Raw genomic sequence first — 24,382 nt, 5'->3', positions numbered from 1 at the left:
GATACCAACTTATACCTAATGTCCAAGACGCATGGGATTTTCTCTATACCGAGTTTAATGATGTTTTGGATAAACATGCTCCTTGGAAATCTGTCCGGGTAAAGGGTAATCACCTCCCTTGGATTGACCCTGAACTTATTAGCCTTTTTAGGCAGAGGGATAAAGCATGGTCAATTTTGGTCAAGATTGGGAAATATACAGGCAGCTGAGAAATATGAGTAAGACTAAAACCCGTAATGCAAAATCCAACTACTATAAGGATAGCCTCAGTACTGATTTTAAGAATCCAAAACAATTCTGGAAAAAAATTAAAACTATTACTAATAAATAAAATTCAATTCTACATGACTCTCTATCTATTGCTGAAGCATTCAATCATCATTTCTCTTCTGTCTGTTCGACCTTAATAACCGAATCTAATCTGGGTACTGTTTTTTTAAATAATACTTTGCCCAATCACAGTTCTTTTTATTTTAGGAAAATTCAACCAGATGAAGTGCAGAATGCCATAAATGAACTAAAAGGGAACAGTGGTGCTGGACTGGATGGTTTAGATAATAAGTTGATTAAACTAGCATCCCACGCACTTATGTATCCACTTACTGATTTATTCAACCTCTCTTTGTCTTCATGTGAGTTACCAGCTATCTGGAAGTGCGCCCGCATCACTCCAATACACAAAGGAGGAGATGTACTAGATCTTAACAATTACAGACCCATATCTATTATATGTTCTATTGCTAAAGTGTTTGAAAAACTAATTTATAATCAACTCTCACACTTTCTTAGTGCAAACAATATATTATCACCACTTCAATCTGGCTTTAGATCTAACCACTCTACATCTACTGCCCTTCTTAAATTTACCAATGATGTCTTTTCTGCTGCAGATAATGGGGAACTTACAGGTGCTATATTTATTGACTTGACTAAAGCCTTTGACCTTGTTGATCACTATCTTCTTCTAGATAAGCTCTATGCTACTGGCCTGTCTAAAAATGCTGTATTGTGGTTTAGTGCATACCTCCATAATAGAAAACAATGTGTTATCCTTCATGGAAATAAATCTAATTTGCTAACTCAGCAAAGAGGTGTGCCCCAGGGCTCAACTTTGGGACCACTCCTTTTTTCTATTTACGTTAATAACTTGCCATCAATTCTTAATAACTGTTGTGCTCTACTTTATGCTGATGACACCGTTTTATATACATCTAAACATGATCTTCCTCAAATTCAAGCTTGTCTTCAGCATGATTTCAAAATTTTACAGGATTGGCTTTTGCATAACAAATTACTGCTCAACAAAACTAAAACATATCTCATGATTTTTGGTACCAGACAAAAACTCAAATCTGAAACCAATTCTTGTTTAATAACCTGTTCTGACCGTACTCCTCTGCCTCAAGTTGATAAATTTAAATATCTTGGTGTATGGCTAGATTCTGAGCTTTCTTTCAAAATTCATATTGCTCATATCGTACGTAAAGTCAATTATGGAATTAATGTTTTATATCGATCTCGTAACTGCTTCACTTATAGTGTGCGCAGGAAACTCGCCTCTCAACTTATACTTCCGATTTTTGACTACTGTGATGTTGTTTACCAAAACTCTGTAAAATCAGACCTTTCCCGTCTCAAAACAGCCTATAACAGATTGTGCAGATTTGTCCTTGGATGCCGTTTTCTCACGCATCATTGCACAATGTATAATGCACTGAATTGGCCCTCTTTAAATATAAGAAGACAAATGCACTGGCTTCAACTAATATTCAAATGTATCCATTTCAATTACCCATCTTATTTAAAACAGTATTTTGTTTCTATTATTTTAAATTATCATTTGAGGCACTCTGTTCAGTTTTATTTTTCTGTCCCCCATGCCAAGAAGACAGTTGGCAAAAGAGCTTTTATGTTTAAAGCCATTATAGATTGGAATAACTTACCTTCCGATATTAGATCCATTACTTCATTTGGGATGTTTAAGCGTACCTTGTCCTCTTACTTTGTGATTGACTGCTCTTGTAATGTATGATGCTGACATAATGTGAATTATTATTTTTGTTATTATTATTATTGACATAATATGAATTATTACATTATTATTATATGTTTTTCTGCCAATTTGATCTAGTGGTTGTAAAGTGTGGTATATTTCGGTTAATAGTATTGGTTTCTTTTTTTTTTCTTTTTTTTTGTGTGTGTTTGAGGTTCTGTATGTATTTGTTTGTCCAATTTGTATAATTGTATTTTTGTTTATTTTCATTACTGTTCTTTTGTGAGGGTTGTGATGTATTTTAGGACCCCCTTGAAAACGAGATGATGCATCTCAAGGGGTTTATCCTAATAAAATAAATTTAACAAAAACCTAGCAAGGTATCGGGTCCAAAAAGCTGTTGAAACTTCCCATGTTGAGGACCCGGATGGAAATTGTTCCCGAAAGATTATACCACCAAGAAGATTTAGAGGTATAAAATCGATGGGTTACTTAACGTAATCCCGGGTTCTTTGATAACAGAGTGAGGTGTTTCACTATGGGAATCGCTTTGGGCGTGACCAACTACGGAAGCTCCTATGCCACCACGTCTGTCTTTGACAGACAGGTCGACCTGAGATCAGGCTCCGCCCCCACCTATATTACTCAGGTCGACCCCTACGAAGTCATTCAGAGAGATTTCTTCCCGTTCCTATGCAAGGAGGGAAGTGTTGGTGAAACACCTCACTCTGTTATCAAAGAACCCGGGATTATGTTAAGTAACCCATCGTTCTTTTTCTAACTTCGCTCGGTGTTTCACTATGGGAGATATATAGACCACTCCCGGATTGCAACGTACGCTATACCAATCATATGAGACTCGACGTGCTGGCTCCTAACACTGTATGAGCTAAGGATGGCTCAGACACATTCAGTCTATAAAATCGCACAAAAGTGTGTGTTTTGGCCCAGCTTGCTGCAGCACAGATCTCCTGGACCGAAACGCCCCTAAGTAAGGCCCATGACGTCGCCATACCCCTAGTGGAGTGGGCCCTTAAGCCCTCGGAAGGTTGGGAACCTCTGCCTTCATATGCTAAGGAAATAGCTTCTACAATCCAATGGGACAGTCACTGACGTGACAATGGCTTCCCTTTGTGAGGAGTAGCCCATGACACAAACAGCTGATCATTTTTCCTGAAACCTGCTGTCCTTTCTACGTACACACAAAGTGCCCATACAGGACACAAGGCATTCAACCTCCTATCCTCCGGAGAGGAGAACGGAGGAGGGTGAAAAGCTGCAAGATCCGTAGTCTGACATCTATATGACGAATCCACTACTTTAGGTACGAAAGCAGGGTTAGGGCGAAAGGAAATCCTTGTCAACCCTGTAGAAAACTACAGACAAGACGGGCTGACCGACAGCGCCTGTAAGTCACTCACCCTCTTAGCTGACACCAGCGCTAACAGTAGTGCTGTCTTAAGAGAGAGAAGCTTTAACCCTATAGTTTCCAACGGCTCAAAAGGGTGTTGAGAAAGGGCCTCTAAGACTGTAGACAAATCCCACAATGGGACCATTCGCCTGGCCACTGGCCTCTTACGCCGTGCGCCCTTCATAAATCGACTTATTAAAGGGTGCTGACCTGCTGTCTTGTCAACAAACCCCACATGACAAGCAGATATAGCCACTAAGTATACCTTTATCGTAGAAAAAGCTTTCCCTTTATCTAACAGATCCTGCAGGAAACATAATATGTCCCTCACTGAACATTGAAAAGGGACAATATGACTCCGTCCACACCATTCTTCAAAGACTCGCCATTTATTACTATACAGTGAACGAGTGGAAGAGGCTCTTGCACTCTGTATAGTGTGTATGACTGATGGGGGCAGGCCTGCTGCATTTAAATTCCACCTCTCACGGGCCAGGCCCAGAGAGCTATCCTGTCTGGGTGAGGATGGTAGATTTCCCCCCCCGCTTGAGACAGGAGGTCCCTCCGGGGAGGGAGGGGCCACGGCTGACCCGATAGTAGTTGAACTATCTCGGCCACCCAAGGTCTGGATGGCCAACGCGGGGCTACCAGTATCAGTGACAATCCCATTTCCCTCACTCTGGCTAGAGTGGGTGAAATCAGGCTCAGAGGGGGAAATGCATACAGCAGAACATTTGGCCATGGGTGGGCTAAAGCATCCACACCCAACGGTGCATTTCTGTCTGTCAGAGAGAAGTACAGAGGACATTGAGCGTTTTCCTGCGAGGCGAAGAGATCTACGACCGCCTGGCCGTATCTCTGCCATATCTGCTTCACCACCTGAGGATGAAGTTTCCACTCTCCGTACAGAGGATTTCCTCTGGACAATAAATCCGCCCCCCTGTTCAATATCCCTGGAACATGGGTTGCCCTGATGGATAAAAGCCTTATGTCGCACCACACAATCAGCTCTTTTGCCAGCTGGTGCAGCTGAAGAGAGCGTGTGCCTCCCTGTCGGTTGATATGAGCAACCACTGTGGAATTGTCTGTTTTCACTAAAACATGCTGACCCCTGATGAAGCTCAGAAAATGTTTCAGCGCTAGAAACACTCCCAATAATTCCAAGTAATTTATGTGTTTGTGAATCAGCTGAGGAGACCAAACGCCGTTCACAGGTCTGCCCATCAGCATCGCTCCCCAGCCCTTTAATGATGCGTCCGTCGTCATAGTGACTCTTGACGACACTGCCCCCAAGGGAATCCCCGATCTGAGGGTCGCGGGGCTTTCCCAATATCTGAGCGCTCTGACGCACGCATAAGTCACTCTCACCTGTCGGCTGAGATGACGCCGAGAACACAGACGCAGACGCACGACCCAGCGCTGAAAGTCTCTCATTATTAGTAGTCCCAGCCGTACTACAGATATCACTGAAGCCATTAAACCCAGCATTCGTAGGCACAGTCTGAACGGGACAATTTTCCCCGTCTGAAAACGGGAGAGACACTGAGTGAATGACGCGATCCTCCTCTCTGTCAGAGTGACTCGATACGAGAGGGAGTTTATACTGAGCCCTAGATATTCTGTGTGCTGAGCTGGCTCTAAGCGGCTCTTTTCCATGTTTATTCTGAATCCCAAGCTGTCGAGAAGCAGTGCCTCGAAATGCAAACCTGAGATACTTCCTGTGAGATGGGTAAACATCTATGTGAAAATACGCGTCTGACAGGCCGACCGTCACAAACCAGTCGTTCTGGCGGATGGATCGACAAAGTGTTTTGTGTGTCAACATTTTGAATGAATATTTCCGTAGGTGCTTTTTTAACACACGTAGATCTAGAATTGGGCGCAGAGATGTGCTCCCCTTCTTTGGGATCACAAAGTAACGGGAATAAAAGCCCTGACAGCTCACTTCCTTTGGCACTACTCTGATGGCTCGTTTGTCTAAAAGAGTCTCTATCTCGGCCGTCAGGACGCGAGCTGATTCTCCCTCGGCCACTGAGGCTATTATGCCATTGAATCTGGGTGGTTTCATGGCAAATTGAAGCCTGTATCCCCGTGAAATCGTGTTTACAACCCACGGATGAGCTGCGCATGTGCGCCAACTGAGTATGCGAGCCAAGAGAGGTCCCCTGTATACTTCCCCAACGCGGGCGCGCTTTGATGACGTCATTACTGTCTCCGCGCTGACCCCTTCTTGAGACGCGCGCGCTCCCTCCAGCGGAGAGGCTAGGGATACACATCCCAATGTTTGGATTTTTTTGCAATCTATCGCCCTCGGCTGTCTGCCTGGCTGCGATAGTGAAACATTTATTGTGTTTAATGAGTTGGGGGAGCCTATCGCCCTCAGCCTGTGGCCTGGATGCGATAATGCATTTTTTATTAAACATTCCCCTGAACTGATGGGCGTTTGAAAACCCTGTGTGAGTGCTTGGTGACACTGGAGAACATTTCGAACTTGATTGCTTATAGCTGGAGCCCTTACTGAACTGAGAACAACAGGGCTTGACCTCCTCTTTCTCTTTGCGGGCGGAGAGAGAAGTGAAGGGGAACATTCACGTGTCAGGTCGCACGCTTTTTCATCCGATCCTCGGGGTGGGGTGGTCGGTTTCTCGCGGCCGCAAATGAATGTTTCCCCCAGGGTCCGGAGCCATCAGATCTCGGACGATAGCCAGATTGTTGTCCGCTGGGAGGCGGTCTCACACTCCTCGCTCCCGTCTGTCTCCCTCTCGCCGCAGCGGCTGCTGCAAAGCCTTGCCGTGCTGGCTGAGAGGGTGGTCGCGGTGTTTGTTTGCGCGGTAAACAGAGGTTAAAAGCCTCGTCCTCCTGTTTCCTGAGGGTGCTGGTTTCTCTCATTTTCTCGAGAGCTGGTCCGAAAAGGCCCTTAGTTGGGTCGAACGCAGCGTCCATCACCTCAGCTTTTTGAGTGTCGCTTAATCCAGACAGGTTCAGCCATAACGCTCTCTCACCTGAAACGGCCAAGCCCATAACACGGCCACAGCCCTGAACAGCACCACGAGAAGAGCGGAGAATCAGGTCGTTTACCACACATATCTCGTCCCAGAGAGCTGGGTTCGGCACTCCCGTATCTAATTGTCACCCCATCTCCTCCAAAATCTCCGCCTGGTACGCTGACAGTAAAGTCACCGCGTTCAGCGAGCACACTGACTGTTCTGCATACTTGTACATCCTCTGATAGACTGACGCGGTCAGACGCTCCATTTTGTTCGGCAGTGAAATTTGGGAAGAGGCAGAAATAGATTGGTGATTCGGATGGAGGTGATAGGCCACTGAAGACTCTATCGCTGGGGGTCCGGCCAGCCCCAGCTCTCCCAGCCCTTGGATCTCAAGTTTGATATAAAGGTCCCTCTCTGCTCCTTCTGAATCCTGGGCCGCAGGCCACGCTAGGCCCAGTTTAGCCGCGGCTCGCTTGCATACCTCGTGCAGGTTACTGTCTGCCTGAGAGCCAGCGTCAGTCGCGCTAGGATGTCTCGACTGCTGGACGGGGAAAAGAGCGTTGTCTTCCTCCTCTTCTTCGTCCATGTCCAAGTCGAGGAGGTCAGAGTTAGCATCGCCCTCTGCGTCCTCGTCTCCCGGCTCCTCCTCCTCGTGTGCGAGAAGGCCATCGAACAGAGGAGGCATATCCGGGGACTCGGCTTCCATCATCTCAGCCCAGCTCGTCGTGGTAGCTCGCTGATGATCGTTAGCCTTAGTTTTCGCGATGGCTCCAGTCAGACATGGGTCCTGCTGGCTAGCCACCACCAATCTCAGCCTTCTCTCTAAAATTTTAACCGGCAATGACGCACAGTGAACGCACGTTTGTGGGTCCGCAAGCGACGTTTGAGCGTGCTTAGCGCCCATGCACACGATGCACATGGGATGGGGATCCCTGCCCGAGATGGTTGCTCCACATGATGATGGACACGGGCGGGGTGCGGGTTCCTTCTTCGACTCATTCCCTTTGGCGGGGGTAATGACTGTCGACATGACGGCTGGAGAGAGGAGTGATTCGAAGTCTCGTCACAACACGTTAGTCCGATTGATGGTTCACAGGGTAGTTAGCCCTTTTCACGGCTCGCCCTGACGCGTAAAGCCTACGGTGGCTTGACACCAATGAAAATCCTACCGTCGTGATAACACACGATATTCCGAACAGTATAGCTCGCCTTGACGCGGACACTATTCGTTTCGACACTCAACACAGTCCCAATCCAATCCACTGATGTCGCGTTCGGTGGCGAAAACCAATGACGGCCCGCCTGTTGAACAGTTAAGCGAAATCAGCGACAAGGTCGGACGTGCTGAGAGAGCTTGTAGTCCCTCACGGGAAGAAAGCGAGAATGACTTCGTAGGGGTCGACCTGAGTAATATAGGTGGGGGCGGAGCCTGATCTCAGGTCGACCTGTCTGTCAAAGACAGACGTGGTGGCATAGGATCTTCCGTAGTTGGTCACGCCCAAAGCGATTCCCCTAGTGAAACACCGAGCGAAGTTAGAAAAAGAACTGTGCTGACACTGTAAATAAGGTAAAGTTTTCACACTGAAAGACCATTGCAGTTGTAACTTTTGTTTCTTGCAGAAGAAGAACTTCAGGCCACTAAACCTAGAAAGACACCACACACAAAACAATGTAAATATACATACAAAACAAATGAATCTGTAATAATCAACTAAAGGCTAAATGCATATATATATATATATATATATATATATATATATATATATATATACTTTAAAAAAATAATTTATTCCTGTGATGCAAAGCTGAATTTTCAGCATCATTACTCCAGCCTTCAGTGTCACATGTAACATCATTTAGAAATCATTCTAATATTCTGATTTATTATGAGTGTTGGAAACAGTTCTGCTGTCTAATATATTTGATGAAAAAGAACTGCATTTATTAAAAAAAAAAAAATTCTAATAATATATATTCTAGTAATATATTTTCTTTACTATCACTTTTTATCAATTTAACACATCCTTGCTGAATAAAAGTATTGATTTTATTTAAAAAGAAGAAAGAAAAAAAAAATACGGACCCCAAATTACTGATATTAAGAAATGTGCATTTTGCAATAAAGAAATGCTCCAAATAAAGGTTAATTATTATTTTAAGTGATATGTCAATAAATATGGATTTGAATTATACAATGAAGTTAATGTATTTTAAATAGATTTTGGTATAGTTTTTTTTACTAGGGTAGAAAGGAACGACAAGGATAAAATATTTGTTGCTGTGTTTTCGTCCTTTAAAATGCATCCTCAATTATCTCACATCTATATTTCACATACAGTGCCTGTGAGCTGGAGGAGGACACTGATATTTGTTCTCCTACTTGAAAGAATACAGAGGGGCAGAAGGAGAAGGAAACGGTGTTGGGTGCATCCTCTCAACCAGCGAAGGATACAACAAGGTGATTTTTATCATCTTGTGGCTGAACTGAGGCTGGACAGCCAATGCCATCATCTGTACTTTAGGATGAGGCAGAGCAGCTGGGGAGACGCATGGCACCAGTAAGAAACATGGGAGGAAACAGGGAGTCAACAGAGGCCTGTAATGTGAGGGAGGTCTTCTGCACCTACTTTACCTCTCCTGAAGGCAGTGTGTCATGGCAGAACAGGATGGTGTAATCAAAAAGCATTACTTCAAAGCTTATTGAAGTATCATGCTAGGATTGTAAAAAGCTGAAAAGTGATTATGATCCCAAAAGACAAGTATGCTGTATCGGTAAAAAGCTGTTTTGGCCAAGAAATAAAAAAATTAAGTTTTTGTTCGAGAACTTTGGTGTGTTAAACTATCAATTCCATTGAAAAGAGGTAATGTCACTCCAAGCAAATTTACATTAGCATTTGAAAAGCTCGAGAGTGCAAGTCCAAGCACCTTCCCAACAGTACTGTATCTGAACAGCATTTACACAGGGCAGTAGGCTACGTATATAGGCTCCTGTAATAACATTAGTGAAGTCCTTCTATTTTTTTAACATTTAGGTAAGTAACAAAATGTTAAAATCAGATTTGTTTTTACATTAAACTAGGCCTACCTGAAATGTACTTCTATGTACTTGTACTAATATCTCATAGTGTCCTGTGTAATGCAAAGGCACTTGACATTTTAATTGGTTTTCAAGATGCATAACTACTGGTTATATAAATAACCAGATATATAAATAATGGTTATATAGGCTACTTTTCAAAATCATGTAGTAGGAAGATAATTAGGAGGTTAATGTATTCACCTTCCACTCCTAAAACTTGTGCAATCAAACTCCATGCCTTGTCCTTTTTGGAATTGTCCTTGTAAAAGGATTTGTGGTGTCATATAACACTGTGTTTTTCAACTTCCAGAATGAATCTCTCGTCGTCCATTTCTTGTCTCCTACCAAGGATATATTGCCAATATACATGCAATACGTTTGGGAGTCTGCACAGGGCGTTTATTTTGAAATTGACAGGGATCTTTGACTTTTATTTTGTATTCCCGGTGCGACTTGGACGCGCGTCCGTCAAAAATAGACTAGGCTCCTATATTTAGCGAAGCGGCGCGGAGAGCCGCTTCTGGGAAGCTTCTGAAACGCTTTTTTTTTACACACCTACAACTACGCCTACTGATAAAGGACACCGTCAACAGTATGACGGCAAAATATACTGTTTGACAGGTGCAATATTTGAAAATCGATAATTATTTATTTATTTTTTAAATTACATTTATATCTGAATTTATGTCAACCTATAGACTTTCAAACATCAAAATGTCATGAATTAATATGTATTTGTGTACAAAATGACATATAAACATTTTCCTATTATATTTTGCCTGGAAACGCTTCCAACATGTGCGCGTGTCGCGTGAAAAATAGGCGTCGGTTCTATTTCTAGCATGCATGCGTTTTCCGCGTGCGCGTCTCACGCAGGCAGTCTGCAAACTCTAACCTGTTAACATGGGAGCCGAATTAAAAACGGACACCACGCAGCTGAGACGCTTGCACCACGCATCCAGTGTGTCGCCGGCCTAAGTGGGGCCTTTCACACAGGACGCGGTATGCGCGGCGCTGCGCTATAAAACCCATTCATCTCAATGGCTTGCGCCGTGCAAGGACGTTTTGTTGCTGCGTCGAACAAAGCGCATCATTTGTATGCTCTTGCGCACGCCACGGTCAAAGTTCAAAATAGTTCAACTTTTGCCGCTGCGCTCTGTGATGATTACCAGCGCGACCAATAGAATCAGGGGATCCAAACAAGCATGGAAATCAAAATGGATGAACGGCTAGTACTGAGTGGGTCAGAATTTCCTGAGCTGTATGATACAAGTTTGAGGTCGTATAGGGACATCGTCAGGAAAGCTGTGTCATGGAGACAACCCAGCAGCAAGCGCCGTGCATACCGCGTCCTGTGTGAAAGGCCCCACTTTATAGGCCGGTGACACAAGTAGCAAGTTTACAAAAACTGTTGATGAGAATATAAAATGGAATAGTCGTTATATGTTGTGAAAAAATGATTCACAAAGGCCAGAAGATTAAAGGGATAACACCCAAAAAGGAAAATTCTGTCATCATCCTCACCCTTGAGTTGTTCCAACCCTGTATAAATATATTTGTTCTGCTGAACACAAAGGAAGATATTTTGAAGAATGTCTGTAACCCTTTGGAACAACTCAAGGGTGCGTATGATGACAGAATTTTCATTTTTGTCTTTTAAGAAATGTCAAAAGGTCCTCGCTAATATTTTGTTTTGTTTTCAGCTGGGGAGCCTGGTGAAGGTAAAGTCACTATGATTAATTTTCATTTGTTTGCTATAGTCTGAAATTTTACTGATATATATATATATATTTTGTTTTATTTTCGGAGTTAGATGAGGAGCACCCAGTAAAAAAAAAAAAGATCTAATGTGATTTTGCCTTGGGCACCTTCCTGTGAGTAAAATCTCAATGCAATCAAGGTTAAAGTTAGTCTACCATGTTTGTGTTATAATGTTGATTACTAAAAAAATAAAAACAAATTAATTCAAAACATGCAAAACTCTAATAATTATTGTTACATAAAAATATTTTTTAAGATATTATGTCATGATTTAAACATGCTAATATTATTGTCTTTATGACTGTACAGCTGAACACTGTACAGCTCAAGAGTGTGACTGTTGGACTACCAATAGGTCATGAAATGTTTAATCTAATGATTTTTTTTTTCTTGTAATTTGTTCACAGTTCCATGTCTTTCAACACCACGACTGCAGCCACAACAGTCAGTTTCAGCCAATTGGCAGAATCAAGGTACACCAAAACACACACTGACACATACATACATACACACACACACACACACACACACACACACACACACACACACATAATGTATTCATTATCTGACGAAATGTATTTGTGACTTGTTTAGGAAGTGTGATTAATCCACAATCTCTTCGGGATGGTAACAATTGATTTCATCATAATTCTTCAATTATTATGTTGTCTTAGCGTTGTTTTTGTTATAATTTTTTTATTATTTATTGCTGTAGTTTGTAATTTCATTTATGTTTCAAAATAAATTCTGCTCAGAAATCTACAAGTTATTTGAGAATTTAGAAAGAAGAATCATGTTGAAACTGGACCAAATCCAAAACAACATTACATCAGCTGTTGAAACAATGCAGCAATCAGTGCGCCAGCCAAGCACCTCTGTCTCTGATCTCACAGAGGTGCTAGAGAAACCATGCAAGACTGTAGAGGAATTCGAGGAGTTGTGTGTGAAACTAAAAGATGCTGAATTTCGAAAGAAGATGGTATGTGCCTTAACACAAACAACATTAGTGATTTTTAACCTATTATCATTTAAAACATTTTGCTCGTGTTTAATTACTGATTGTTGTTGTTTGCAGATTCGTTATCTGTGTCTTCAGAGTGGAGGCAGCTTGAGAGATGGAATTAGGAGGATGCTGAAAAAAATTGGAGATAATTCCTAATGGGGATGTTATTGTTACAAAGGGAGAAAGGGAAAACTTAAATTTCAGCAGCTCTACATCAATGATGTCATCATGCGTAAGTTTCAAAACTCGCCACTTATGACTTATTATCTCTTATTATCTCTCTGTTTAATAATCTGCCTGTCAAATCATTTGGATTGTTAATAAATTGTAAATAAGATTTGGTAGGTTGTAAATGTTGTTCCTCCTTTTAAATGTAAAATTCTTAAGTTGTTCTAAATACATATATTATTCATAGCAGAAATAAAATAATGTTTGATGTTCTTAGAATAACACTAAAAATAAATTATTTTCCACAAAATGTATACAGATTAAATTAAAGTTGTTTATTTTCCAAAATGTACACAATTATATATGTATTAACTATACAGCAAAAATAGAACAATTTGCTCGTTATTATTTACCATGAGTACACCGTTACTAATAATACAAATACTAAAGTAATACATTACGACAAAATCTGAGTATATTGAGGTCTAGCCTATTTGACAACACAAGGAAAATTGCTTAAAGACGTCTAGACATGTTATGTTAAGTGCTAATAAATTGTATGTCTACACAAAGTTACTTCAGTACATCTCTACAGTAACATCTACTATCAGGGATGCAAACACATGGTCAAAAAAGAGAGAGGTTATTGAAGCCCTCGCCCCGTGGCAAATATCCAGATACTTACATAATTGTGATGAATTTAATCCTTTGTAAGTTATCATTTTGCATTGTAAGATTACAGTTAACACCTTTAAATATTACATAAATGTATTATGTATTTTTATTAAACTTAGTGAGTGAGTGTATAAATGAGCAGCAAAAAAGAATTCTTGAAAAAATCTGCACAGTAACTTTATAAAATCTAAACATGTTAATAAAAACAAATTACTATTAGTATATAATATATTTATATAGCCTACACTACACATAAATAATATACAATTAAATTATGCTTATTTTAAATGTATTGTGTAAGCTAGGTATTAAAAAATAGCCTTTTAATAATCGTTCAGTGCGCAAAACCATGATAATACGAAACGCTTCAAAACAGAGCGCACAAAGCGCGTATCCGCTTCGCGGGTGCGGAATGATGTGCTTAAAAAAGAAAAATGGGGTCACAGTGTGCTGCGCTCCACAAGTGCGAATTTAGAAGTTCACGGCACAAAGTGAAGAAATGTCGAGCGCACAAAGCTGCGTGTCAGCTTAACCAATGAAAAGTGTAGCAGCAGCTGCACGCTTGTGCGTGCTGCGTAAGGATGCATTCACATCCGCTGGGAGATTTGAGAAATGTTCGTAAAAATTAACAGTGTAATGTTTTCAGCGGGGTGGCAACAGGGGTGGCAAGGACTTTTTGTCTGGGGTGGCAATTGCCACCCCAACTAGCCCTCTGGCTCCGCCACTGATTCTTAGTTTTAATTAGGGCTGCAACTAACGATTATTTTGATAATCGATTAATCTGTCAATTATTTTTATGATTAATCGATTAATGTACTTATATGTACTTATATATTTTTTCCCCAAGTAAACTATTAATAAATGGTCTTTATCCTTCAGCATAGATTTATAAGAGATTTTAACCATTTTGCACTGTCATGTCCTCATCAAAAATATACCTGGAGTTGTTTTATTGTCTTAGTAATCCTTTGTCGAACTCTTCTGCAATCAGAACACTGAACCATACTCTAGCAAATTTCACAAGGAGATTTCAAATAATGTTTTCACCATGGCAGTCCTTAGAGCTCCTAAAGTAGTTTAACATCCCAAACAAAGCTTATTAAGGAATCTTTCAGAACATATTTTCACGAAGAATAAGGATAAAAAAGAATAAGATTGCAGTGCGTTGTATTTTATTATTTACTGGGAAACAGCTTTATAGCTTTTGCTGTGAAATTGTAAACAATCCTTCGAATAAAGTGCCAATGGCATGAAACCTGAATGGAACTCACAATTTAAAGTAAAATCCATCAGAAGGTTGTCCAGAAAAAAAAATTGGACACACACAAAAAACCTGCTGTATGAAAAAGAGCAGTGAATACTTAGAAAAAAAGTGCATTTCAAATATCTTTAAACATTTACCTCTCTCATTCAGTCATAATTAGGCTGCACAACTGAATTATGAACTGGTAAACGACAAACTGATCACAGAACATGTTTGTAAAGCTTTACATGTTAACTGTTAAAAAGCAATGTTATCAGCTTTTACGACTAAACATTTGCAAACAACATTGTACTGGAGAATCTGCACAAATGAAACTCTTAGGGGCCGTTCACAAATCGCGCCTAAAAACGTGTGGAAAACGCTAGGCGCACCGCTTTCTCCTTCTTTCCAAAGCGCTCGGGCAGAAGCGCCCCTGAGGCATCTGCCTTTGCTAAGCAACCATGACCTGCTCTCTCCTTGAAGACGCGGAAATTTCAGCAAAGGATAAATGGATTTGCAGCCCAAAAAATCGCTTGCAGTAGCTCTGCTACTAAATTTATTTCAAAATGGAAATCCATATACAACTATGATCAGCTGTTCCTTCATCCTGACTGAGCTTTTAACGTTGTTACGGGAAAGGATGAAGCTGATTGGTTAGTTCTTGTCACATGACCCGCGGTGCGCTTGCGGCATTCTGAAAAGTTGAAATGTTTTTAACTCGATGCGGTGCGGTGTTGGAAATAACGATTTTAATCGATTAAATCGATTCGTTGTTTCAGCTCTAGTTTTAATATGAATAATGGTGATCTCTGTATTAAATCAAGGTGCCTGCATCAAGGCATACCCACACCAGAAATCCCAGAGTGTGGAAGAGATGATTGCTGTCACCCTAAAACATGACCGGGATCGTAAAAAACTGTTAATCAGTGAGTTCATTATGAAATTTAATTCTGTTATAAACAGTCAGCCAAAAAATAAATAAATTATATATATATATATATATATATGTATATATATATATATATATATATATATATATATGTATATATATATATATATATATATATATATATAATTCTCAGACAGAATGTAATGGATGGACAAGATGGAAAAACAGACAGATACAACAATATGTGACCTTGGACCACAAAACCGGTCTTAAGTTGCATGGGTATATTTGTACAGTAACAATAGCCAACAATACTTTGTATAGGTCAAAATTACATATTTTTCTTTAATGCAGACCTAAATGCACAACTTAAACAGGGTTTTTTTTTCTTTGATAAAAAAAATAAATAAATACATTTTCATGGTAAAGTTTACTTTTGCATGGAATTGCCCATGATTTTCTCTGACATTTCGAAGAATGCTGGTGATCAAACAGTTTCTGGACACCACTGACTTCCATAGTATTTTTCCCCCATATCATGGAAGTCATGACGCTTACGATGTACAGTATAAGCGCATGTGACAAAGTCGTTATGAAAATTAAGCTTAATGAGCTTACGTGCAGACATCAAATGACGTTTTCATTTACACATAGGCTAGGCAACACAACTTTAACAGTTTTTCCCCACTTTAAAGTTTGAGTGACTGTACACGCCAATGTCATCCATTATTGTGCCATATGCAAAGCGCAAATGCGATCGTAATCGAGTGCCAAAAGCTACACTTTAGTGTATTTACGCTGCAGACAATAAGCAAAAGAACATCGAAGAACATAAACAATCCGCCTTTCATAAGACAACTCACCTTACTTTATGTCACGGTAAAAGGTATTTTTCCGTACGGCTTTCATGAGGCTTATGCATAAGCGCATGTGATAAAGTCATTAGGCAAAATTAAGCTTAATGAGCTCACGTGCAGACATCAAAAATGTCCTTTTTATTTACACATAGGCTAAGCTACACAACTTTAACAGATTTTTCCACTTTAAGGTTTGAGTGAATGGCACGCCAATGTTATACTATTTTCGTTATTATTGTTGTTCAGTTGCTGTGACACATTCTGTATTGTTAAAAGCGCTGTATAAATAAAGGTAACTTGATATTGTGCCATATGAAAAGCGCAAATGCGCACGTAATCGAGTGCCAAAATCTACACTTCAAAATGTATACTGCAGACGCATAAGAATATTGAAGAACATAAAAAAACAATCAGCCCATGTCATAAGACAACTTACCTTAGCCTACTTGAAGTAATGGTAAAACATATTTTTCGTACGGCTTTCATGATGCTTTAGATGTCACGTTAAGCACGTGTGACAAAGTCGTTGTGGAAAATTAAGCTTAATGTACGGTGGCCGAGAAGAGTCACAACACAGACAAACGCCACAACAACTACATATTCAGAAAACAACTTCAAATTCAGAAAACACATGCAAACGCCGCCACAACAACTACATATTCAGAAAACACCTCCAAATTCAGAAAACACAAACAAACGCCACAACAACTACATATTCAGAAAACACCTCCAAATTCTGAAAACACATACAAACGCCACAACAACTACATATTCAGAAAACAACTTCGTCGATTTCACATCACGTACGCTGCAAATATTCACAGCACGAGCAAATAGGGAAATGAACTGCAAACTGCAAAGACACAACGGAAATGTTTCCAGGGGGGCCATAATCAGTGACGGACCCGCATCCATCTGGTTGTCTTCGCGCTATCTGAATGTGCGCTTTTGTTGTTTATGGCTACAAGAGGTAAGTGTTTCTCTTTTATTATGACAGACTTGTCGATGTCCTCTGATACCGTGTTTTCAACATATTATCCCCATAATGTATTAGTCCACTGCCAACGTTGTTAGCTGGAAACTAGCTGGCTAGCTCGCTTCTGGTCACTAAATAGATGCATTACTGGCGTTTGTACATTGTTGTCCTGATATATGAACTATTTATTTTTCAGATTGAAATGTTCTGTCCGTTTTGTGCTGTGCAACTGGGGGAAGCTGGGGTTCCTTACGGAGCGTCCATCCACGTCATCAAGCGTAGGCCATACAGGTAACATCCCCATGTTGTGCTCCTATTCCACTGTCCCGCATTGAATTGTCCCGTGGTTTTAGCTGTCAGAAAGGCGACAATTTATCAACCAATCTCAAATCATAGCTATAATGAATCAGTGTGTGTGTGTGTGTGTTTGTGTGTGTGTTAGTGAATGAGACAAGTATCCAAGGAAGAGCAGCTCAATTCATGAGGTTCAGGGAAGTTAAAGAGGCTGAGAGGAGGACCTTTTCAAAGGCTAAAAAGAAACCAAACATTATGCTATAAAAAAACAGCGAGATTTTAATCAAGACACAATGTACGATGGAGAATATGTCATGGTCTATCCTGATGGCTCTGAGGTACAAAATATACCAGGCACAGAAAGACCCTTTGTCCTTGAACATTATAAAGAGGCCATTGGAAAGGCTTACCAGAGGATCGTACTGTACATCTGCCCCCTTCAGGATTTGAGTAAGTATAAGTATCTGAATGTGCGCTTTTTGTTGTGTATGGCTACAAGAGGTAAGTGTTTCTCTTTTATTATGACAGACTTGTCGATGTCCTCTGATACCGTGTTTTCAATATATTATCCCCATAATGTATTAGTCCACTGCCAACGTTGTTAGCTGGAAACTAGCTGGCTAGCTCGCTTCGGGTCACTAAATAGATGCATTACTGGCGTTTGTACATTGTTGTCCTGATATATGAACTATTTATTTTTCAGATTGAAATGTTCTGTCCGTTTTGTGCTGTGCAACTGGGGGACGCTCCCAAGTTTTGCCCGTCGTGTGGTATGAACGTGGGGTTCCTTACGGAGCATCCATCCACGTCATCAAGCGTAGGCCATGGGCCTACAGGTAGCATCCCCTTGTTGTGCTCCTATTATCAACCCCCATCAGAGCACATTAGTTATTATAATGAATTTCTGTGTGTGTGTGTGTGTCCATAACCATGAACCCTCAGAGGATGACCTAATACGTGCCTACTTCAGAAAGGACCACTCCGACGAGGTTATTAGAGATTTTTTGGAGTCAAAGCATGGGATTGTAATGAGCCTGAAAACTCTAAAAAGAAGGCTGAAATGGCTAAACTTAAGTCGGAGAGCAAATTACACTCCACTGGAGACTGTGAATGCTGCCATCACTACTGAATTGAATGGCTCAGGACAGCTGTTGGGCTACAGGGCTATGTGGCAGACCCTGCGACAGAAGCATTCACTGACAGTAAAACAAGACAATGTCATGCAAGCCCTCAGATTATTAAATCCAACAGGATTATCTCTCTGTCATAGACGCAGATTTGTTAGGCGATCCTATTGCGCCGCAGGACCCAATCAGGTGTGGCACGTGGATGGCTATGACAAGCTCAAGCCCTTTGGGATTGCCATCAGTGGCTGCATCGATGGGTATTCAAGGCGGGTTATGTGGCTCAGTAGTGGTAGCACCAACAACGACCCTGCAGTAATTGCTCACCATTACCTGTAGTGTGTTTCGAGCTGTGGCCTTCCGGCTCGTCTTCGGACAGACTGTGGGACAGAAAACGGAGACATGGCTGCCATCCACTGTCCTTTAAGAGAGGACCACACTGATGAATTTGCGGGTTCTCTCAGCCACATGTATGGCACTTCAACTGCCAATCAAAGGATTGAAAGCTGGTGGTCCTTTTTCAGGAAACAGAAGTATGTTTTTAGATGTCATAGAGGGTGTGAAATAGAAGACTTACACACATACATATTTTTCAATACTGTTTGATATTTCTGTAATCTTTTCGTAATATTATGCTGGGTTGGCACCATACAATGCTGACTTTGAAAATGTAGGCTTATTTATATGAGCGTCATTCATGGATTAGGCTGTGTACTGTCGATTGTGCAATAGTTATGACAAGTAAAAGGATTAGTGTGGGTGGTTGTTTCAAATTGTAATAACGAGAAACAAGTGTTGACAGTCCAACATTCTGCTGGAATGCAGTGCAGGATGTTGTTTTCCAAGACAGTCACATAATTTTTTAAGTATTTGTGTTAGAAACATTTATACAAAACTGAAATCACTGTGTATACTTTAACTCCATTATTAGGACACAGTTCTGGATGGATTTATTCAGTGACCTGAGAGAGAGACACTACTTCAATGGCACCCATGAACACAAGTGTCTTGTACGGTATGTTTTCCTGGGCATCTTTCAGAAAGAGCTTGATGAGCACAGAGAGCTTTGGAATAACCATACAATCAGGCCTGTGCGTCAGTCTCTCTGTCCATCTGGGAAACCGGAGACCATGTATCACCTGCCTGACAGGTTTGTATGTAGCACCTGTATTGTCATTTTTTCAATTTGAGATTTAAATACTATTAATAATGAGTTCACTGTTGTGTTTTTTTGTGCGGCCTTAGGTTTGGTGGAAGGGATTGTGGATTCCCAGTGGATCCCCAAGTGTTACAGGAGTTCAAAGACCTTCTGCCACCCACAAACAGTTTGTGTGGAGATGCTAACCTCCAAGCAAATTTTGCCAACTTGGAGAGACAGAGCCAGCTCGCTCCACCCATCAACTGGCCAGCTGCTGTTGACAACTACATTAGACTTAAGGAAATTGCTGGTCTTTGAGAGAGAGACAGGGAGAGAGGACTGACTGACTGACGTGTAGTCAGTTTATTTTCTTTCAGACAGCATTGCCTCCAGTGTGGTGCATGATACGGACACCTTTAATGTTTGACACATGGTTAAATTAAAAGCAAAGATATTAATCGATTGCAATGACTTTCCCTTACTTTTTAAACCATCACAATGTATGTTTTTGGGGTTAACCTAGTGTTGATTAATACGGTATGCTGAAGCTAAAGGTGACTTTCATGTTAGATTGGTAACATTTCATGACCAATTTATGCAACAACAAATGAACTTCATTCTGACGGCCCTTGCAAAAAGTTTCAGAATAGACAAACTTACATTTTCTTATTAAAATTATTTTATTTCTTTAAACTGTGACAGTACTGACAAACAGTAAAGTGCGAACAGTAAGAGCAATGCAAATCTGCCACAAAAAGTTTCCAAATAGAGAAACTTGCAACTTTTCTTATAAAAAAATCATTGGATTTCTGTAAACAATGTAACAGTACAAACAGTAAATTGCAATGCAAACAGTAACAACAGTAATGCAAATTTGCCACGAATGTTAATTTCTGATTGACACCTCAATGGAGCCCAAATCCAGGGGCGTTCTTGATTCCATAATTCATGGCTTCCTCAAAGATTTCATATGAGGGTAAGATCGGGAGTTTTATTGTGTTAGCGCAGACATTAGCCTCAGGAAACCTTGAGTGTTTCTGGAATGTGAGTTGAGGCTGTGGTATTAATTTTGCTGCTGGGATTTCTTTCAGGCCTGTTGCAAACATTAGAATGTCCTTTCAGAGACATCCCTGACCCGTCCTCTGCGGGGGTCGGGAGTAATGAAACACATTAAGATTTATCATCCATTTGTGGGCTTCACTTTAAACAACATAAAGAAAATTATACCTTTTACAGCGATTAAGTAGTCCAGCCAGTAGCCAAGCACTCTCTCCTCCTCATGGCGATTTGAGCTACCAGTTGGGCTCAATTGTGGACGGAACAGTGACTCTACACTCTCGGCTGTCAGGTCTTCCGCACTGTAACACATGTAGGGCAGGAAAATGGAGGGATGCTGTTCCAGAGCGTTGAAAAAGTTGAGGGTAGCCAGGCCATCCTTGAACCTATAACAGGGTTGGGTTATAAATGCTATTGCCAGTAGGACTCACTTTTGACTTAACCATTTGTTAGACACTCATTTAAGTTTCATTCAAATTCTCGTTTGAATTCTTACAAAGTAGTCAGAGTGACCTACCTCTGGAAGGAAACATGGTTGCGGTAGGTAAAGTACCACTGGATGTAACCATCCACAACTTTTTCCTTATCCCCCAGTGTCCTCAGGCATTGATAGCATCCTGCTGTCTGAAGCATGCTGGAGTGCTTATCTGCGAGTTCCACGAGTTCCTCCAATGTTCTATCATTCTTAATCTAGAGTAAAATAAAAACACTGAATAGACAAAATTACATTATACATGTCACAAACGATGAGACTATAGAATATTTAAAATTTCTCTTTGACAGGATTCTGTATTGTTTGGAATTTAGACTGTACATATTAGTGACAAAGCATGGAAGTCACTGGCTTTATTCCAGTATCACACTGGCTTTTCAAGCTACCGGGGTGTCCATATTGTTGATTCTTCATCAAAATCTAAAAAAATATTTTTTTCTTGAATATGCTTAGAAACACATAATTACCTCAAGGAGAACATTCCTGACTTCAGTATCAGGTATATCCTCAATTGGGGCCTCAATGGTCTTCACTTTACCAACCAGGTACTGGTAGAAGCTTGGGGAAAAGCATCGAGGCCCTGGACCACCATGTACAATGGGGAGACCGCAACCATTCTTCCAACATGGAAATACTCATCAACTTCTGCAGCTAACAATGGCAATGTTCCACGGTTAGTTCAAATTGATTTATAATACTGTCAAAATGTGACAAAAAGCGAATTACCTTTGCTATCAAATGACAGGTATTTGCCATCATCTTTCCCGTCAAAAAATCTACTGGTTTTAATGGCGTCCATCAAGAGTGTCAGAAATTCCCGCGTAGGCCCTCCTGTGTCCACAGCCTCCTCTGTTTGCCCGATGTCATCAGTGAATTTGACCAAAAGGCTACAGGTGGAGTCAAATGAGGAACGTTTGAATCCCCTCAGAGCACCATCCCTGACATTAGCACGGTTTATATTTAACCTGCTACAGCTTTTTGTGTTTATGAGTGTCTGCAGCCGTCAGTCCAATATCTGTGTCTCTGCAACACAAGAAAGAGAAACATTAACACTGCCTTTTATGCGGATAATTAAAATATAAATCTTTTATGGGCCCATTACAGTGAGAACACCATATGAGTGTGATGAAATGTGATGGGCATAAGCATGAAGCTTTCAATTGCAAGCTTTCAATCATTTCTGCCAGATTTCTTTTCTGTTAAGGGGTAAGTAAAAAAATATATACAATTTAAATATTTACTTTAATAATTGTATGGCAACAGAAACCAGGTAAATAAATGCCCAATGTAGCTTGAACTATTTAATATGTCATTAGAGGGAAAGAAGAAAAAAGGTTGACAGCATTATTTCTATCAAAGTACCTGTCTTCCTCCTGAAAATTCTCTACGTCCTCAACATCAGAGCAACTGCTGTCAATGACAACTGGTGCATAGATCTTGGTATATGTGCTGTGGATTAAAGGAACAATGAAATACTAAAACAAGATGTTTGTGAAATTACAGTAAAAAAGGTTTTATACTTGGTACTGTAATCCATTACATTCAGCAGTCGATATTTCATGCTAAATCCAGAGCCAAAAGTATTACTTCAATGAAGAGAACAATTTTAATCTATTGTGACTTACTTGTAGAAGTCACATGATGTGGTGTTTTTGGGTTCTGCTCTTGCTCCGTTGGCCTGTTGATGAAAGTAGAGATAACACCAAACAAATGAACAATAATTACATCACCACATCATTAACATAAACTTAATAACATTACAGAATAATACATACTTGCCCATCAGATGGCCTGGACATTGTTGGTGGACATTGTTTTGGTAAACTAAAACAAACAAATAGTTTGAATCATTTAATTTAAATCATAATATAAGTAATTGTTAATATGATTTAAAGAGCACAACATGCTCGATCTATTCCTTATAGCAATAATAATAAAAAAAGAATGCTGTGAAATATGTGGATATTCAAAAACAATCGCTAGCACAGGTCTTAAAATGGCTGGAGAAACTTACATTTTCATTGGAAGCCTAGCAAATGCTTCATCATCGGATTCTGAAGATGAGTCATCTCCATGACCTTGGAAAAGAAAAATGATGCATCATTATTAGGCTAGGTATATGCAAAATATATGGCAATTTTTCAACCAGCTTGAATTAAATTAAGGACTCACTCAATAACCAACCATTAGCAATTATTATTATTATTTTACATACATGTACTTTAATACTTACTCAAATCCTGAAGGGGGCAGATGTACAGTACGATCCTCTGGTAAGCCTTTCCAATGGCCTCTTTATAATGTTCAAGGACAAAGGGTCTTTCTGTGCCTGGTATATTTTGTACCTCAGAGCCATCAGGATAGACCATGACATATTCTCCATCGTACATTGTGTCTTGATTAAAATCTCGCTGTTTTTTTATAGCAGCTGGCAAAATTTGTTTTGATGACCACAGGGGTTCAACATTTAATGGCAAGGTTTTCCCTCTTATAGGTTTTAACCCATATTTTGTTCTGGTCATTATGCCAATCGAAATCTACAGAAATAAGAAGAAAAAAAAGAAGAGAAAAAAATGTTTAAGACTGTGTGTAATAGTCACATTGTGACCTTAAACCTCCATATTTGCTTACCTTGACCGTAATGTTTGGTTTCTTTTTAGCCTTTGAAAAGGTCCTCCTCTCAGCCTCTTTAACTTCCCTGAACCTCATGAATTGAGCTGCTCTTCCTTGGATACTTGTCTCATTCACTAACACACACACACACACACACACACACACACACACACACACACACTGATTCATTATAGCTATGATTTGAGATTGGTTGATAAATTGTCGCCTTTCTGACAGCTAAAACCACGGGACAATTCAATGCGGGACAGTGGAATAGGAGCACAACATGGGGATGTTACCTGTATGGCCTACGCTTGATGACGTGGATGGACGCTCCGTAAGGAACCCCAGCTTCCCCCAGTTGCACAGCACAAAACGGACAGAACATTTCAATCTGAAAAATAAATAGTTCATATATCAGGACAACAATGTACAAACGCCAGTAATGCATCTATTTAGTGACCAGAAGCGAGCTAGCCAGCTAGTTTCCAGCTAACAACGTTGGCAGTGGACTAATACATTATGGGGATAATATGTTGAAAACACGGTATCAGAGGACATCGACAAGTCTGTCATAATAAAAGAGAAACACTTACCTCTTGTAGCCATAAACAACAAA

The 24,382-nt window shown here is 40.4% G+C and overlaps 3 protein-coding genes and 1 long non-coding RNA gene across 6 annotated transcripts; 2 read left to right on the top strand and 2 right to left on the bottom strand.

Moving 5' to 3' along the window:
• The first annotated feature begins 12,122 nt into the window (after positions 1 to 12,122).
• LOC132099124 (uncharacterized) lies at positions 12,123 to 15,275 on the top strand. The gene is made up of 3 exons (XR_009423022.1): positions 12,123 to 12,213; positions 12,310 to 12,469; positions 15,148 to 15,275. It is a non-coding gene; the product is annotated as an uncharacterized LOC132099124 (long non-coding RNA).
• A 1,391-nt stretch (positions 15,276 to 16,666) lies between these two features.
• On the top strand, positions 16,667 to 20,229 carry LOC132099118 (uncharacterized). 3 transcript variants are annotated; one of them, XM_059505571.1, is made up of 6 exons: positions 16,667 to 17,039; positions 18,043 to 18,175; positions 18,282 to 18,429; positions 18,837 to 18,996; positions 19,395 to 19,613; positions 19,709 to 20,229. In XM_059505571.1, the coding sequence occupies exons 4-6, from the start codon at positions 18,866 to 18,868 to the stop codon at positions 19,917 to 19,919; spliced, it is 561 nt and encodes a 186-aa protein (XP_059361554.1). In that variant the 5' UTR covers positions 16,667 to 17,039; positions 18,043 to 18,175; positions 18,282 to 18,429; positions 18,837 to 18,865; the 3' UTR covers positions 19,920 to 20,229. The 3 variants fall into 3 exon arrangements, 2 of the variants coding, with proteins under 2 accessions (XP_059361554.1, XP_059361553.1); XM_059505570.1 differs by having other exon boundaries at positions 16,673 to 17,039; positions 18,282 to 18,996; XR_009423020.1 differs by having other exon boundaries at positions 16,701 to 17,039; positions 18,282 to 18,996.
• Positions 20,230 to 20,262: 33 nt separating this feature from the next.
• Positions 20,263 to 22,133, bottom strand: LOC132099121 (G2/M phase-specific E3 ubiquitin-protein ligase-like). The gene is made up of 5 exons (XM_059505575.1): positions 21,877 to 22,133; positions 21,618 to 21,801; positions 21,175 to 21,347; positions 20,829 to 21,043; positions 20,263 to 20,743 (listed from the first exon to the last, which is right to left on the bottom strand). The coding sequence occupies exons 3-5, from the start codon at positions 21,288 to 21,290 to the stop codon at positions 20,619 to 20,621; spliced, it is 456 nt and encodes a 151-aa protein (XP_059361558.1). The 5' UTR covers positions 21,291 to 21,347; positions 21,618 to 21,801; positions 21,877 to 22,133; the 3' UTR covers positions 20,263 to 20,618.
• Positions 22,119 to 23,905, bottom strand: LOC132099247 (uncharacterized). Its single transcript, XM_059505688.1, has 7 exons — positions 23,782 to 23,905; positions 23,384 to 23,687; positions 23,165 to 23,228; positions 22,926 to 22,974; positions 22,776 to 22,828; positions 22,513 to 22,599; positions 22,119 to 22,173 (listed from the first exon to the last, which is right to left on the bottom strand). Exons 1-7 carry the CDS (start codon positions 23,857 to 23,859, stop codon positions 22,119 to 22,121), a joined length of 690 nt encoding a protein of 229 aa, XP_059361671.1. The 5' UTR covers positions 23,860 to 23,905.
• Between the last annotated feature and the right edge of the window lie 477 nt (positions 23,906 to 24,382).

The sequence above is a fragment of the Carassius carassius genome, chromosome 22 (genome assembly GCF_963082965.1).
Source record: "Carassius carassius chromosome 22, fCarCar2.1, whole genome shotgun sequence".
NCBI lineage: Eukaryota > Metazoa > Chordata > Actinopteri > Cypriniformes > Cyprinidae > Carassius > Carassius carassius.
This window is presented reverse-complemented; position numbering and strand designations above follow the sequence as displayed.

What these genes read in the sequence shown, in the direction of transcription:
- LOC132099118 (XM_059505571.1), top strand. Translation starts at nt 18,866, where the DNA reads ATGGCTGCCATCCACTGTCCTTTAAGAGAGGACCACACTGATGAATTT. An exon ending in TCCTTTTTCAGGAAACAGAA is followed by an intron (nt 18,997 to 19,394) that starts GTATGTTTTTAG and finishes CTCCATTATTAG; the next exon opens with GACACAGTTCTGGATGGATT. An exon ending in ATGTATCACCTGCCTGACAG is followed by an intron (nt 19,614 to 19,708) that starts GTTTGTATGTAG and finishes GTGCGGCCTTAG; the next exon opens with GTTTGGTGGAAGGGATTGTG.
- LOC132099121 (XM_059505575.1), bottom strand. Translation starts at nt 21,290, where the DNA reads ATGCTTCAGACAGCAGGATGCTATCAATGCCTGAGGACACTGGGGGAT. An exon ending in AACCATGTTTCCTTCCAGAG is followed by an intron (nt 21,044 to 21,174) that starts GTAGGTCACTCT and finishes ACCCTGTTATAG; the next exon opens with GTTCAAGGATGGCCTGGCTA. An exon ending in CTACTTAATCGCTGTAAAAG is followed by an intron (nt 20,744 to 20,828) that starts GTATAATTTTCT and finishes CGACCCCCGCAG; the next exon opens with AGGACGGGTCAGGGATGTCT.
- LOC132099247 (XM_059505688.1), bottom strand. Translation starts at nt 23,859, where the DNA reads ATGAGGTTCAGGGAAGTTAAAGAGGCTGAGAGGAGGACCTTTTCAAAG. An exon ending in AACCAAACATTACGGTCAAG is followed by an intron (nt 23,688 to 23,781) that starts GTAAGCAAATAT and finishes TTATTTCTGTAG; the next exon opens with ATTTCGATTGGCATAATGAC. An exon ending in AATTTTCAGGAGGAAGACAG is followed by an intron (nt 22,174 to 22,512) that starts GTACTTTGATAG and finishes CTTGTGTTGCAG; the next exon opens with AGACACAGATATTGGACTGA.